General features: G+C 40.9%; 1 protein-coding gene across 1 annotated transcript; it reads left to right on the forward strand.

Annotated features, from left to right (window-relative positions):
- Positions 1–3378: 3378 nt before the first annotated feature.
- On the forward strand, positions 3379–4299 carry LOC120935279 (olfactory receptor 2D3-like). Its single transcript, XM_040347422.1, has one exon. It carries the CDS (start codon positions 3379–3381, stop codon positions 4297–4299), a length of 921 nt encoding a protein of 306 aa, XP_040203356.1.
- Positions 4300–17769: the final 13470 nt, after the last annotated feature.

Genomic DNA, 17769 nt, shown 5'->3' on the forward strand with positions numbered 1-17769 from the left:
ATGGATATTTGGGGGGAACCCCACGTAATTTTAAAAAAATTATTTGACGGCGGGGGTTCCCCTTAATATCCATACCAGACTTGAAGGGCCTGGTAATTGAATTTGGGGGGACCCCCACGCTTTTTTTTTTTTTTATGAATGAATTCTCTCAATTGCCGGGAGCCGACAATTCATTATAGCCTCAAGTGATTTTTAAATGACTTTTTTCATTCAGAAATGACACTTTGTGCAGAGACAGTTCTAAGTACGGGAAACATGCGCTATTTCACTGGCATACTTTTCACCCCCCCAGGTACGAAATTTAAAGGAATATTTCACTTTTATTGTTTCACTTTAAGCATTATTAAATTCACTGCTCCAGAAAAAACAGCCATTTTTAAAACTTTTTTTGCATTGATACATGTCCCCTGGGGCAGGACCCAGGTCCCCAAACACTTTTTAGGACAATAACTTGCATATTAGCCTTTAAAATTAGCACTTTCGATTTCAAACGTTCAAGTCTCCTAGGCTTTAACGGGGTTCTAAAGTTCACACAAACTCTTGGTGTGTTCACAGGTTCTGGTGCAAACCGAACAGGGGGGTGTTCGGCTCATCCCTAATGACTAATAATAATTATTAATTATTATTACTAGTCAACCAACATTAGAATTCGTATACTTTGTCGAATCTTCATGTCTCTCTATGTCGAATCTTTTCTCTCTATGTCGAATCTTTTCTCTCTATGTCAAATCTTTTCTCTCTATGTCAAATCTTTTCTCTCTATGTCGACTCTTCTTCATGTCTTTATAATGTCAAATCTTTTCTCTCAATGTCAAATCTTTTCTCTTTATGTAGAATAATATTGGGCTATTAGAGTTAAGGTTAGGCACATTCGAAAATAAAGCATTTGTTTATGTCGGATCTTTCGTTTTTCACTATCTGTGCTTTCGTTATCGTTTGTTAAAACGATAACAAAAAATACCTGAAATTCAGACGAAAATGCATTCGGGCGAAAACGAATGCACATGTCTAGTTCCAGAACCAACTCTATTTAGCTAAACAAGTAGAATGACACCAATTAAATTTTTAGTTGTCTGTAAGAGTGGCATTTTGACCTACAATGTAAGGGTTGGGTCCTTCCTACTGACCTCCAATTTGAGAAGCATTTGTTCCACCATAAAGTGGTTTTAGCAAGGATTCCCCATGATCTGAAAATTATTTTAAGGTTTCCTCTGGGGTAAAAAGAAGTTGAGAAAGGGGGTTCTACAATTAAAAGCTGTAACTGTGTTATAAACCAACATCCATGGAGGCACAGTTGACTCTGTAGCTTAAGGGAAAGGAAATATGGAATAATGAACAAAGCTCCCAGTTTCTGGATTTGTGATGGATGGGGTGGACAAGACTCACTTCACCAGTTTGCTAAGGATAGGCTTGCCAAGCAGAGCAAACTGATGATACACTATGAACCAAGGGTGTCCAACTCAATTTAATTGTGGGCCACATCAGCATTACAGTTGCCCTCAAATGGCCAGCTGTATCTGTAGGACCAGATTTCCAGAGCACCCCACCTCCCTTACATCAGGAGCCCCCCACCATCAGAGGTCAAAAGTCCCCCACCATTCCTTACATCACAGTGCACCTTACCCCCTACCTTGTGCTGCTGCCGGGAAGAAGCTGGCGGCAAAGTTGGAAAGCAGAAAGTGCAGGGTTTGGAGGAAGACTGGAATCAGCTACCAGAGTCTGCGGAATGCTGAGACCAGATGAGGTGGAGATGAGGGCATGCTGCAGCTGCACAGAAAAACGAAGAATCTATAGGAGTAGTTCTGTCCTCCCCTATGCTGCCAATGACCGAGACAAGGTAGTGGCAGAGGTGAGGGGAGTGCCACAGCTGCAGGATAAGTGCGAGGGCAACATGGAATGGCCTAGGGGGCCACATGTGTTTTGACACATGTGCTGTAAACTTTTAATCATGAAAGATCAATGAAATTCACTGCATCACTACTTGGGGGAAGTGATGTCATTCAGATTATTTAGTTATATTCATTTTTCATATATGTGCACTATAATTATGTAAAGATTTCACTTACTGTATATACTCGAGTATAAGCCGAATTTTTCAGCACATTTTTTTGTGCTGAAAATGCCCCCCTCAGCTTATCCGCGAGTCTTTGTACCTGATCAACCTGTGACATGCAGCAAAAAAGCCGCGCCTTCTCCTCGTCCGTGATAGGCAGAACACTCAGTTTCCCAGCAGTGTTCAGTGTTCCGCCTATCACAGACGTCCTTGAGTACGAGAGGACGTCCGTGATAGGCAAAACACTGAACACAGTCTCTGCTGGTAAACTGAGTGTTCCGCCCATAACAGACAAGGACGAGGAGGATGCGCAGCTTTTTTACACTGGACGCCAGCCGTCTGACAAGCTATTCACTAACCTAACCTTTGAAAAGAGACTGCTAAACAATCTGCCTGCTGTAATCAGAAAATCAATCCCAGTGGTAAATGGAGAAAACCTTCATGTTGACATCCCATATATATGCAATACTCATGCCAGGTATCTCACCGTGGATGAAAGACCAACTACAGAGGAACGTGTTGAAGATGCTTGCAAATCTGAACAAAAAAGAACCTTTCCAGAGATAAACATGAAGATTGTCGATGTTGACTTCACTCACTTTGCAGGTATGTAGATCAGCACAGTGAGGCTGCAATGGGCACAGTGAGGCATGCAATGGGCACAGTGAGGCTGCAATGGGCACAGTGAGGCGTGAAATGGGTGCAGTGAGGCATGCAATGGGCACAGTGAGGCTGCAATGGGCACAGTGAGGCGTGAAATGGGTGCAGTGAGGCATGCAATCGGCACAGTGAGGTATGCAATCGGCACAGTGAGGCATGCAATCGGCACAGTGAGGCATGCAATGGGCACAGTGAGGGTGCAATGGGCGCAATGAGGCGTGCAATGGGTGCAGTGAGGCTGCAATGGGCACAGTGAGGCTGCAATGGGCACAGTGAGCCTGCAATGGGCACATTGAGGCTGCAAATGGGCATTGTTGACCGTCTTTTCCACTTACAGTAGCTGCTGCATTCTCACCCTAGGCTTATACTCGAGTCAATACGTTTTCACAGTTTTTTGTGGTAAAATTAGATGCCTCGGCTTATATTCGGGTCGGCTTATACTCGAGTACATACAGTATATTACTATTTCCTCTAAGCAATAGGATCCAAAAGTTAATTTTTCTATGCACTGAACCAATAAAAGGTTTACAATCTAAAAATATATTCTATAATACTGTATATTCTATGTAAATTATCACACAGTCTATCCATCATATATCTAATTTCATTTTATATTTTGTATAAAACAAAAATATTCCTTAATTCACAATTTTGGATCAGTTAGGATGCATGTTGGTAACCAAAGTGCTGTAACCGAATTCATTCTTCTTGGGCTCTCAACCAACCCACTGGTACAAGTTTTGTTGTTCCCCATTTTCCTGGCAATCTATATGTCCACACTGATTGGGAATCTTCTTCTCATAGTGGCTGTCAAGACCGACAAGCGCTTGCACATCTCTATGTATTTTTTCTTAGCTAATTTGTCATTTTTGGACATTTGCTATACCTCAGTCATTGTACCAAACATGCTGGTTAACTTTTTTGCAACGAAGAAGAAGATTTCATTTACTGGCTGTACCACCCAAGTATTTTTTTACCTGCTCATGGGGGAAACGGAGTGTCTGCTTCTGGCTTTGATGGCCTATGACCGCTATGTTGCAATCTGCAACCCTCTACGTTATAGTATGGTCATGAACACAACAGTCTGTTTGTGGATGATCAGCATGGCATGGCTGACTGGTTGCATCATATCATCCATTGATTTGTATTTTGTATTCCGCTTAACATTCTGTGGCCCTAACATCATCAACCATTTTTTCTGTGAGGCACCACTGCTGTTACAGCTCTCTTGCAGTGACACCTCATCAAACAATATTGTAAAACTGGTGGGCACGGCCATCTTGGCCTTCATCCCACTTTCACTAATCCTTTTTTCCTATTTTCGAATCATTACCACTATTGTGAAAACTCACTCTGGCAAGTACAAAACCTTTTCCACCTGTGTTTCACACCTGGTAGTGGTGGTCATTTTCTATGGGACAGCCATGTTTATGTACGTTAGACCAGAGCATGCAGACACAGAGGACACGGACAAAAGGGTGGCAGTATTTTACACAGTGATCACCCCGATGCTGAACCCCTTGATCTATAGCCTGAGGAATAAGGACGTTAAGAGAGCCATGAGGAGGCTGGTAAGAGATAAGTGATGTATTTCCCTTAAAGTGAACTTGTGTTGTTAGAGATATGAGAAGGGGCAACATGTTTGATAAACTAAATGAGAATCATTTTCCCAAAAGAAAATAGTTCACATTATGCACAAAAAATACCAAGCCTTATTACCAAATGGCTGGACCGGACCGCTGATTACCCGTCGCTGGAGAGATCATCCGTCGCTGGATAGAAGACAACGTTGGAGCAGGGAGCAGCATCGCTGGATTTTTTTTATTTATTTCTTTATTAATAAAGGAATTTTTTCTACGGTGTCTGTGTGTTTTTTTAAACTATTTACACTTCCTTCGTGAAATGGTAGAGGTACAGTGTAAACCATTACCAATTCACAAAGGGGGCAGGATCTGGGGGTCCCCTTTGTTAAAGGGGTCTTCCAGATTCTGATAAGTCCCCCGCCGCAGACCCCCACAACCACCGGGCAAGGGTTGTGGGGATGAGGCCCTTGTCCCCATCAACATGGGGACATCCTCCCCATTTTGAGGGCATGTGGCCTGGTGCGGTTCAGGAGAGGGGGGGGCGCACTCTGTCCCCCCCTCTTTTCTGCGGCCGGCCAGGTTAACGTGCTCGGATAAGGGTCTGGTGTGGATTTTTGGGGGAACTCCACGCCATTTTTTTTTTAAATTTGGGGTGGAGTTTCCCTTAAAATCCACACCAGACCTGAAGGGTCTGGTATGGATATTTGGGGGGAACCCCACGTCATTTTTTTTTTAATTGACGGCGGGGTTCCCCTTAATATCCATATCAGACCTGAAGGGCCTGTTAATGGAATTTGGGGGGACCCCCACGCTTTATTTTTATTTTTATGAATGAATCATCTCTGAATTGCCAGAGCCGACAAAGTCGGTTTTAAATGCCTTTTTTTCTTTCAGAAATGACACTTTGTGCAGGGACAGTTCTATGTACGGGAAACATGCAATTTTTCACATGCTGACTTTACACCCCCCCTAGGTACGAAATTTAAAGTAATATTACAGTTTTATTGTTTCACTTTTAGCATTATTAAATTCACTGCTCCTTAAAAAACTGCCGTTTTTAAAACTTTTTTTTGCATTGATACATGTTTCCTGGGACAGGACCCAGATCCCCAAACACGTTTTAGGACAATAACTTGCATATTAGCCTTTAAAGTTAACACTTTAGATTTCTCCCATAGACTTTAACAGGGTGTTCCGTGGCTTTTCGAATTTGCCGCGAACACCCCTAATTGTTCGTTGTTCGCCGAACAGGCGAACAGGCAATGTTCGAGTCGAACATGAGTTCGACTCGAACTCGAAGCTTATCCCTACTCCCAAGTATGGGGATATCACTCCCAAATATGGGGATATCACATACGTAAGACTTTTTTGCAGCATAAATGTAGAGAGTGGCCCAACACTCCAAGGAGAACCTTTAGGCTTCCAAGGGGCATAAATTACAAATCCGATTTCCTGACAACATATGACATTTTGTGAGGCCCTGGAATCTAGAAACACCCACAAAATGTTGCCATGGCCTAAAAAAAACCACATATCAGCATCGCAGAAACCAAAAATAGAATTACCAGGGCCATGATGCACGCTAAGGTTGAGGCAGTCCTATTGGACAGGGTGCGTAAGTATGAACAGTTGTGGAAACCATGGGTGGATCGTCCAGTAGACTCTGATAAAACCTTACTCTTCCCCATATAATACCGTGCGCATGTGCTCAGTGCTTGTAAGATGCAACCTTTAGCTAACCCCCCTTGGGGCCCTTTCCCATCTCTCGCTCTTCATTACCCTCCCACCTTCTAGCCTCTCCCTGGCTCTCTTCCCTTCTTTTCTGTTCCTTGAGGCTTTCTCTTTTTCTTCTCTTCTTGCTCCTTCTGTCTGAGGGATTCCTCTGTACCAGTTACCTGCCCAAATGGATGCTTACTGAGGTAACATCATCTAAGTCTTCTGCTTTGCCGATGTGAGACCCTGTAACTAGTCATACCCCCTCTCCTCCGTATTGTATTACTTGACTTGATCACTTTATCTTTCTCATACAGTCTTGCACCTCATGGACCTGATAGTTGTGGCCACATAAGGTTCCACATGATAGGGCATCTTTAGATCTTATAAGTTTATGTGTCTGTTGGGATTATGAGATTCACATGCCAATTAGAAACATTCTGTGGTCAATGTGCATCTAACTCGGACTTTAAGATACCTCCTATCATACCAGGGGCTGTGCCCCCCGGCAAAAACTTGTTGTTTTCTGCATTGCTGTTGGTCTGTATTCCCTGTACTTGCATTTCCGCAATAAAATCTTTGAACAAGAGACCCCCACAAAATTATCATATTTTGGAGAATAAACACCCCAAGGTATTTTTAAGTGACATGGCGAGCCTTTTGAAGTCTATATTTTTTTTACATAAGCTTTTGAAAAAGATATTTTGCTATGGTTGTCAACTTAAAGCGAGAGTTCACCCGAAAAAATGTTTTTAACATTAGATTGATTCTCATTTTGTCAAGGGGAACCGGGTAGTTTTTTTAAAATCGAAGCAGTACTTACCGTTTTAGAGAGCGATCTTCTCCGCCGCTTCCGGGTATGGTCTTCGGGACTGGGTGTTCCTATTTGATTGACAGGCTTCCGACGGTTGCATACATCGTGTCACGAGTAGCCGAAAGAAGCCGAACGTCGGTGTGGCTCTATACGGCGCCTGTGCACCGACGTTCGGCTACTTTAGGAAAATCGTGACGCGATGTATGCGACCGTCGGAAGCCTGTCGGAAGCCTGTCAATCAAATAGGAACGCCCAGTCCCGCAGCCCAAGCAGCGGAGAAGATCGCTCTCTAAAACGGTAAGTACTGCTTCGATTTTAAAAAAACTACCCGATTCCCCTTGACAAAATGAGCATATATCTAATGTTAAAAATTAACTTTTCGGGTGAACCTCCATTTTAATAAAATAATTCTAACACACAGAATGGGCAAATTTAACCCCAAAACACATTCTGCGTCTCCTCCCGAGTACGGGGATATCCCAAATGTGAACCTTTTTTTACATTTCTTAACTGATTATCACAGGTGACTGATGTTTTTTTTGGGGGGGGGTGGCGTTGGGTTGATTGTTTGCGTCCCTCCCATAAAGAAAAAACCCCAGCCGCCACTGCCTTTAGGAAAGGTGACTGATACAGGTGATGCTACACTAAGCTATATTCCCTGAGCACTTGTATGGAGTGGACCATTACATTACACTTGGATGGGGAACATTGCCCACCCACTCCCGGGTCGGTTAGTCAGTAGGTAGGGCCCCCCACACTTACCCCACACACACTTACCCCATCTCGTTGGCCAGCGCTCCGGTGGCTTCTCTCTGGCTGCAAGGGGCTGCTCCCTCGCTTCCCCTGCGTCTCCTCCCTTCTCCTCCTGGAAGGCAATCCGATCAGGTCTCCTAAAGGGGCTTATTACCTGGCACGCCATAGAACAGTACAGGGTTGTCACTTGTCACCATAGAATAGTACAGGGTTGTCACCATAGAAAAGTACAGGGTTGTCACTTGTCACCATGGAATAGTACAGGGGTGTCATCAACAGGCAGGTATGGTAAAAGTGGGAGGGGGAAATGAAAAGTCCAGTAAAAAGCGATGCAAAGTGCCATTGAGTGAGGAGGTGAATGGAAAGCTTACCCATTACACTTGCCCTGCTCTTTCCTCATGACGGGCACTCTAAGTGCTACTGACGCTGGGTGACAAGACTTCCTCTCAGCTCCCATACCTGGTTGCACCTGGCTCAAGCACAGCAATGTAGGGCCAGACTCGAGGACTTGTGGCCACATACTGGCCTACACGAAGCTCCGGGCCTTGCCACTCCCTTCTCCATCCCAGCCTGCCAGCAGCCCTCAGCCTAAGCAGCACCCACCACTGCCCACACTGCTCACACACCACTGCAACCGAGCGGCTGAAAGGTGAACACATAAAAGGATGCTGGAGAAGGACAGTCCATGTAAGGCTGCTGCAGGATGAGGCCAGGGGTGGAGGGATTGGCTGAGCCTGAGGAAGACCTCTATATACAGAAAGGAAGGTGGGTGTATATAAAGCTATATACACCATCTTCATTTCTGGATATTAAGGATAGGTTGAACACCCCCTGTTCGGTTTGCAGCAAAACTTCCGAACAGGGGAAGTGTACTAACCCAAACAGCGAACCCCATTAGGAGCTGAACAGGCAAAATCAAAAGTGCCCATTTTAAAGGCTTATATGCAAGTAATTGCCCATAAAAGGATGGCTGAGTATGGCTGAGTATGGACTGGCTAATCATGAATCAGGATGGCTTAGTATGGATGAGGATGGATGGGGACGACTAAGCATGGCTGAGGATGGCCATCTTGGTAGAGACAAGGCTTTGCTTTTTTAATGTAAGAACCTCTAGAAAGGAGAACAATGAGAAACTCAGTAGTAACATCACCAAATCTCACTCCAAATCTCCTGACACAAGCACTGAGAAGCAGCAGTGTCTTAAGTCCCTTACCAACGATCAGACCCAAAATAAAATCGGTATTCCATCGGAGAAAAATGGGGCATACACACGGTCGGAATTTCCGATGGAAAAAGTCCACCAGGGAATGCCAATCGGTGTCAAGGCAGCTGCCAATCAATGCCCAGGCAGCTGTCAACCAGTGCCCATTCAAAATCCCTGCCAGTGCCACAAGAGATACCCATCAGTGCTGAATATCAGTGCCGCATGTTAGTGCCCATCAGTGCCATGTATCGATGCCCATTAGTGCCCATCAGTGCCGCCAATCAATGCCCATCAGTGCCGCCTATCAGTGCCCATCAGTTTCGCCTATCAATTCCACCCATAAGTACCCACCATTGCAGCCTTTCAGTGCTCATTAGTGTTGCCTATCAGTGCCAATCAGTGCCACCCATGAGTGCCCATCAGTGCCGCCTATCAATGCCCATCAGTACTGCATATCAGTGCCACCCAACAGTGCCGCCTATCAATGCCGCATATCAGTGCTCATCGTCAGTGCCCGTCAGTACCACATCATTGGCGCCGCCTTATCAGTGCCCGTCAGTGCCGCCTTATCAGTGCCCATCAGTGAAGGAGAAAACGTACTTATTTACAAAAGAAAAGAAAAACTTATTTTTTTTTCCAAATTTTCGGACTTTTTTTATTTGTATAGCAAAACCCCAGAGGCGATCAAATAGCACCAAAAGAAAGCTCTATTTGTGGGAACAAAATAAAAATTCTGTTTGGGTAAAGTGTAGCATGTAATGTATTGTGCATTGCAAAAAAATTTTAAAACTATGCCCGGAATCCCGCTTTAAGTAAATGGAATACAATACATTAATAAATTAGAAGGTTATTTCATATAAAGAAAAATAAAACTAGAGACTTTGGGGCAGATCCACAAAGCACTTACGCCGGCGTATCTCGAGATGCGCGGCGTAAGTGTAAATATGCGCCGGCGTATCTATGCGCCGTATCCCCAAAACGAGATACGCCTGAGAACTAGGTTTTTCCGACAGAGGTAATTTATCTACACCGGCGCATCGTGGGGGCAAAAATACGCTGGACGCACCATTGTTTTGCTATGCAAATATGCAAATGAGGGAGATACGGCGATCCACGAAAGTAAGTTTGTCCGGCGCAGGCTACGCGCTATGCGCATAAGTTGTATGTCCGGTCTAAAGTTACCCCTCATAAAAGCAGCTTTAACTTTGCACCAGACGTGTGCAGGTCAGCTAAAGCAACACCGTTAGGGACGAGCTGAGCAGCCACACTTGCAGGACAACAATCTGTATGCCAAAATGCCAGGGGCATCCATGGTCATAGCTATACTACTGGCTTTAGATGCGCGTAGAAGGAGGAGGGCAGGGGAGAGGATCTACCGACCGCGCATAAACGTCTTTGGCATGGTGGATTCTGAGATGATTCGCATTTTCAGATTCACCCCTACTGCCATCCTGGAATTAACCACAACCCTGAAAGATGACATCACCAGCCAGACACGCCGCTCACATGCAGTGGAGCCACTGGTCAAGGTACTGGCAACACTCCATTTCCTTGCCAGTGGCTCGTTTCAGCATACAAGTGGAGTGGTGGCAGGGATGGCACAATCCTCCATTAGCAGATGTGTGCACCAGGTTATCCCCGCAATCCTCAGACGCATGGCCAACCAAATCATCAGACCCACCTAGGAGGACCTGCGGGTGAAGGCAATGGCAGATTTCTACAGAATTGCAGGATTCCCATGCACCGTGGGGGGCCATTGATTGCACACATGTGGCACTACAGCCCCCCCGTGACACAGAGCACCTATACCGCAATCGTAAGCACTGGCATTCCATCAACGTACAGGTGATAGTCGATTCCTAATATGGCACGTCCGTGCCAAACACCCAGGGTCCAGCCATGACAGCTACATATTCCGTCAAAGCCCCATCCCAATGGAATTCGAACAGAACGTGTATGGGGACAGCTGGCTGGTTAGTGAGTGACATGGGAGTCAGGCATGTCTGTCCGACCCCATGATGCAGACATCAAGAGGGGCACATGCACGACTAACATCCTCCTGTCTTTTCCCTTCCAGGTGACTCTGCATATGCACTTGGACCCCATCTCATGACTTCATTCCGGAATCCCCAAACCCCAGGAGAGGAAAACTACAATGCTGCACACATACGTACCCGTGGAGTGGTGGAACGCACCTTTGGCCTCCTGAAGTCCGTTTCCGATGCCTGGATAAGTCTGGGGGTACCCTGTTGTATTCCCCAAACTTTGTGTGCCAGATCATCGGTGCATGTTGCATGCTGCACAACTTCGCCGTGAGAAGGGGCCTGAAGATTGACATACGTGATAACCTGACCCCCCAACCAGACATTCCCCCCCTGACCGAGGATACCCCGTCTTCTGAGGGAGCAGCAGTCAGGAGATGCCTCGCAGTAGGCATCTTTGCACATTAAACAAACACATTAATCATGGCACAAGGAGAATGCACGCATGCACACCACTGTGGTCCCTAGCACACACACCCCACATCCTTATCAAATTGGATTAGCCCAAGTCCACCATGCAGGACTTGGGAGCAGCAACGCCACGCCAAGGCTCCAATTATGTCACTGTACATTCATACACCATTCACACAGACCTGGGGATCACTTCTCCCTGGTCCTGGGGATCCCTTCTCCACCACAACCAAGGGTGACACCCCTTTTCCGGCAGGAATGTCACCCCCACATTCAAACATCATTCACACTGTAGCCTGCCTGGGCTACACAAAAATAAAACAAATCAAAATCTGAGAAAAATAACAAAGAAACATAAAACACTCATGACCTGAGTAAAAAAAAAAAAAAAAAAAAAACTAACGGCCCCGGCTCCTCAGGGGAGACTCATGGGGGGGGAAACCAGGAGAAGGAGGAGCATCCCCTGGTCTCTGCCCACCTGGCGGCCTGCCCTACAACGCCAGGGCGATGCGGGTGAGGCCCACATTGAGGGCTGCCGTGTTGGCCTGGACAGCCTCGATCAGGGCGCGCACCTCCTGACCCACGCCTGCTGGCGTGGTCTGCATGTCATTCAGGCAGGTTATCAGAGCCAGGGAGTTGCAACCCATGTCCTGCACAGACTCCTTTATGGAGGCCATGCTGTCTTCCATGCTCTCCAAAGTCTGGGTAACCTGACCCAGATGGCGGGTCTGACGGGCCTGGTCCCTCCGGAGATTTTCCGGCAGAACCTCTGCCACCCCCCTTGTCTTCCGGGTCGCCTTCCTGGCTCCTGATGAGGCTTGGGGCCTACGAGAAGGGGAGACCCTTGGGGGGAAGCCCTGTTGGGGGAGGAGTGGGGGGGGCACCCCTGATGGAGGCCTGACTGGTGCCAGCACCAGGGCTAGACTCCTCCAAATGGAGCCTCACTTCATTGGCACTGGTGACCTCCTCCTTCTCAACCTCCTCATGAGGAGAGCTGTGGCCACTCCCCTCCTCAGAGGACTCCTGCCTTGCCTGGGAGTCTGCATCAGACTCATGTCTGGGGGATGGTGCGGACTGGCCAGATGGCCCAGCACCCTCCTGCACATCTGTGGATGACACAAAACATTCACAGGTTGGAGGATCCACACACTTGTCTCGTATTCCCTCCCCCCCCCACACATGCTACACACCAGATAGAAAATAAAAAAACACTTACCTGTCCTCAAGACCTCCTCAATGGAGTCAAATCCAGGCACTCCCTCCACTTGATGCCTGTGGAGGCACTGGGCAACCACACACCAGTTGCTGGTCCCCCTCCAGTGCCCCTGGCATGAGCAGGTAATCTTACTCAGCTTACCTCAGGCAACGCGCCTGAGATCATTGATCTTTTTCAAGATCTCATTGGGGGTCCTGGTCTCACTCCCCAATGCATTAATATCATCTGCAATAATTTGCAGGATCTCCCTCCTCCTGGCCGGGGTGGTGTTCACACTCTCAGGCCCATGGAGAAAACGATCATACTGGGTCATGGCCCTGACAATGATGGCCTTCTCCCGCAGGGAGTAGTTCAGCTTCCTCTTCCTCGCTGACATCACTCCAAAAAACACGCTCCAAAAAACACACCGACACAAACCTACAAACACCAACAAACAACGGAACAAAAGCATCTTGCTTCAGGGGGGGAAACAAATGGATGTACTTTTGCAATGGGCGGGCGCATGTTTGGGCGTATTTATGCCCTGGGCGTATCTCACTAATTACGCTGGGCCTAGTTCCTATCTAACTAATTACGCCGGGCCGATTTCTGAGCATGCGTAGAGAGGCGCTGAACATAGTCAGCGTCATTGCGCATGCGCCATCCGTTCGGCCCTTCATTTGCATGGGGCCACGGCTCATTTCAATGGAACATGCCCACTTCCTTCCCACTTTCAATTACGCCGACTTACGCCTCGGAATTTACGTTGCGCCAGCACAAAGTTGGGCGCAAATACTCTGAGGATACGATACTTGCCTCTCTAAGTTGAGCCGGCTTAACGTAAATGAGATGCGCTACGCCGGTCCATATATGCGCCGATGTACGTGGATCTGCCCCTTTTTAGATTCAGACTTAATAAACTAAAATAAAATTTCCATAAAGAATTACTAAACTAGGAGAATATTTTATGTAAAGAATTAATTAAAAAAAGGAGAATGTGTTATATAAAAATAATTGAGGAGAAATGTATGTAAAGAATTATTAAATTAGGATAATATTTTATACAAAGATTTAATAAACTGGGTAAATTGAATAAAATCAATACAATCAATTGATAAACTAGAAGGATATTTTGTATAAAGAATAATAAACTAGAGACATTTTCTATACAGAATTAATAAATCAAAAATATATTTTACATAAAGCAGCTCTAACGAGCAGGGCCTTCTAATTCCTCCTGTATTGAATTGTATTGTTACTGTACTGTCTGCCCTCATGTTGTAAAGCACTGTGCAAACTGTTGGCGCTATATAAATCCTGTATAATAATAATAATAATAATAATATGAATATGAATATGAATAATAATAATAATAATAAATAATTACTAATCTAGGAGAATATTTTATATAAATAAATAATTAACTAGAAGAATATTTTATATAAATAATCAATTAACTAGGAGAATATTTTATATGGAGAATTAATAAACTAGAATTTGTTATATGAAAATAATTGATAAACTAGTAGAAGAGGATAGGAGAGTAGGAGAATATTTTACACAAATAATTAATAAACTACTGTAGGTACATAGAATACAAAAAAAAAAAAAACTATAAACTAGAAGGATATTTTCTATAGAGAAAAATAAACTAGAGACATTTTATATACATTATAGATAGATAGATAGATAGATAGATAGATAGATAGATAGATAGATAGATAGATAGATAGATAGATAGATAGATAGATAGACTTTATTGTCATTGTATACATATAAACAAAAACATTCTGGGCACTCTTTACAGCAGCAATAAAACATTTCTCAACAAAACCAAACATACATACTCCTAGCACATGCCCACACATCTATTTAAATATATCAAAATATAAAAAATGTTTAAAAATATATATATATATATATATATATTTTTTGAATTCCACATAAAATTTCTAAAACACTGTACCTGATGGGATAATGGACAATGCAGCCCAAGGAAAAAAAAATGCTTTAATGGGACAAACACACTGTAACCTGGGTGGGTTTGATCAATACTAATAGCTTTTGCCCGCTTTTTTTAAATCGGCTGGCATATGCCAATGTCCAAATTCGGTAGCCCTGTTCCTATGATAAACCAAAATAATATTTTACATAATGAAATACTAAACTGTGAGAATATTTTATATACAGAATTAATAAACTAGGAGAATATTTTATATGGAGAGTTAATAAACTAGGATAATTTGTTATATGAATAATTGATAAACTAGGGTGCATGTATGTAAATAATTTATCAATTAGGAGACTATTTTATACAAAAAACAATTACACTAGGTATATTTAATACAATGAATTAATAGACTAACCTGACATTTTATATAAAGATTAATCTAGGGATTTTCTTATATGAAAAAAATAATAAACTGGATGAATATTTTATATAAAAAAAGTCATAAGATAGACAAATATGTTGTATAAAGATATAATAAATTAGGGGAATGTTATATACAGAATTAATAAACTAGAAGAATATTTCATATAAATAACTAATAAACTAGGGATTTTTTCCAGATAAAAAAAAAATAAACTGGATGAATATTTTACATATAAACCAGGGATATATATATATATATATATATATATATATATATATATATATATATATATATATATATATATATATATATATATATATATATATATAATAAACTAGAATAATATTTTATATACAGTACAAATAAACATATTGCCTCCCCTTATCCAGAGGGACAATTTCTTTCTGATACATCCTGTTAAAACTTCTTGTTTTTTGCCATCAATAAAAAAAAATGAACAAGAAAGAATGAATACGCTAGGGTTTTTATAATTATAAAAAAATGAATAAACAAGAAGAATATTTTCTATAAAGAACTAGTAAACTGGGGATTTTTTTTATCTATAAAAAAATGAATAAACTAGACAAATAATTTATATAAAGTATGAATACATGTATTGGCTCCCCATATTCAGAGTGAAGATTTATTTTCTTTCTATATATATAAAAATGAATAAACTAAAAGAATATTTTATATAAGGAACTAATAAACTAGGGATTTTTTTTAAATAAAAAAATGAATAAACTAGAAGTATTTTTTATATTAAGGAACAAATATACTTATTGACTCCCCTTATCCAGATGGAAGATTTCTCTCTGATACATCCTGTTAAGACTTCTTGTTCTTTTACCGTTGATAACAAAATTGATCAAGAAAGAACTAATAAACTAGGGATTTTTTTTAAATATAAAAAATGAATAAACTAGAAGAATATTTTATATAAATAACTAATAAACTAGGGATTTTTTGTATATAAAAAATGAATAAACAAGAAGAATATTTTATATAAGGAGCTAATAAACTAGGTATTTTTTTAAATAAAAAAATGAATAAACTAGAAGTATATTTATTAAGGAACAAATATACTTCTTGACTCCCCTTATCCAGAGGGAAGATTTATTTCTGATATATCCTTTTAAGACTTCTTGTTCTTTTGCCGTCCATAAAAAAATTGATCAAGAAAGAACTAATAAATTAGGGATTTTTTTAAATATAGAAAATGAATAAACTAGAAGAATATGTTATATAAATAACTAATAAACTGATGATTGTTTTAAAAATTAAAAAATGAATAAACTAGAAGAATATTTTATATAAAGAGTTAATAAACTGGGGATTTTTTTATATAAAAAAATGAATAAACTAGAAGAATATTTTATATCAAGGAACAAATATACTTATTGACACCCCTTATCCAGAGGGAAGATTTCTGTTTAATACATCCTGTTAAGACTTCTTGTTCTTTTACCTTCAATAAAAAAAATTGATCAAGAAAGAACTAATAAACAAGGGATTTTTTTTAAGTATAAAAAATGAATAAGCTAGAAGAATATTTTATATAAATGACTAATAAACTGGGGATTTGTTTTTATATAAAACATGAATAAACTAGAAGTAAGTTTTATATAAATAACAAATAAACTGGGGATTTTTTTTAATATAAAAAATGAATAAACTAAAAGAATATTTTATATTAAGGAACAAATACACGTATTGACTCCCCTTAACCAGAGGGAAGATTTTGTTTTTTTACCTTCAATAAAAAAAATTGATCAAGAAAGAACTAATAAACGAGGGATTTTTTTTAAGTATAAAAAATGAATAAGCTAGAAGAATATTTTATATAAATGACTAATAAACTGGGGATTTGTTTTTATATAAAACATGAATAAACTAGAAGTAAGTTTTATATAAATAACAAATAAACTGGGAATTTTTTTTAATATAAAAAATGAATAAACTAAAAGAATATTTTATATTAAGGAACAAATACACGTATTGACTCCCCTTAACCAGAGGGAAGATTTTGTTTTTTTACCTTCAATAAAAAAATTGAACAAGAAAGAATGAATAAACAAGGGATTTTTTAAATATAAAAAATGAATAAACTAGAAGAATATTTTATATAAAGAACTAATAAACTGGGGATTTTTTTAATATAAAAAATGAATAAACTAGAAGAATATTTTATATCAAGGAACAAATATACTTATTGACTCCCCCTATCCAGAGGGAAGATTTCTGTCTGATACATCCTGTTAAGACTTCTTGATCTTTTACCTTCGATAAAAAATTTTATCAAGAAAGAACTAATAAACTAGGGATTTTTTTTAAATATAAAAAATTAATAAGCTAAAAGAATATTTTATATAAATAACTAATAAACTGGGGATTTTTTTAATATAAAAAATGAATAAACTAGAAGTATATTTTATATTAAGGAACAAATATACTTATTGACTCCCCTTATCCAGAGGGAAGATTTCTTTCTGATACATCCTGTTAAGACTTCTTGTTCTTTAACCGTCGGTAAAAAAAATTAATCTAGAAAGAACTAAAAAACTAGGGATTTATTTTAAATATAAAAAATGAATAAACTAGAAGAATATTTTATATAAATAACTAATAAACCGGGGAATTTTTTTATATAAAAAATAAATAAACAAGAAGAATATTTTATATAAAGAACGAATAGACTGTTTTTTTTATGTAACAAAGGCAATGCCCCAAAAAAATAGATTTTTATTTTTAGTACATGTAATATGTGGCCACATTTTATTGTCTTGTGATGTAAATAATCCTGAGAATTGTATATTTGGTACAGGCAGGCAGCTGTGGCCTAGCAGTCGCCTTGTGCTGCGTCTATCAGGCGGTGTATTGTTGCTGTGAGCGTACGCCAGCCTCAGGTTAATGGATATTTGTATTCATTTATTCAGGCAGGAGAGTCCAGGAAAACTACATCTCCC

This window comes from Rana temporaria, chromosome 4 (genome assembly GCF_905171775.1).
Source record: "Rana temporaria chromosome 4, aRanTem1.1, whole genome shotgun sequence".
NCBI lineage: Eukaryota > Metazoa > Chordata > Amphibia > Anura > Ranidae > Rana > Rana temporaria.

Coding starts and splice junctions, on each gene's coding strand:
- LOC120935279 (XM_040347422.1), top strand. CDS start 3,379: ATGCATGTTGGTAACCAAAGTGCTGTAACCGAATTCATTCTTCTTGGG.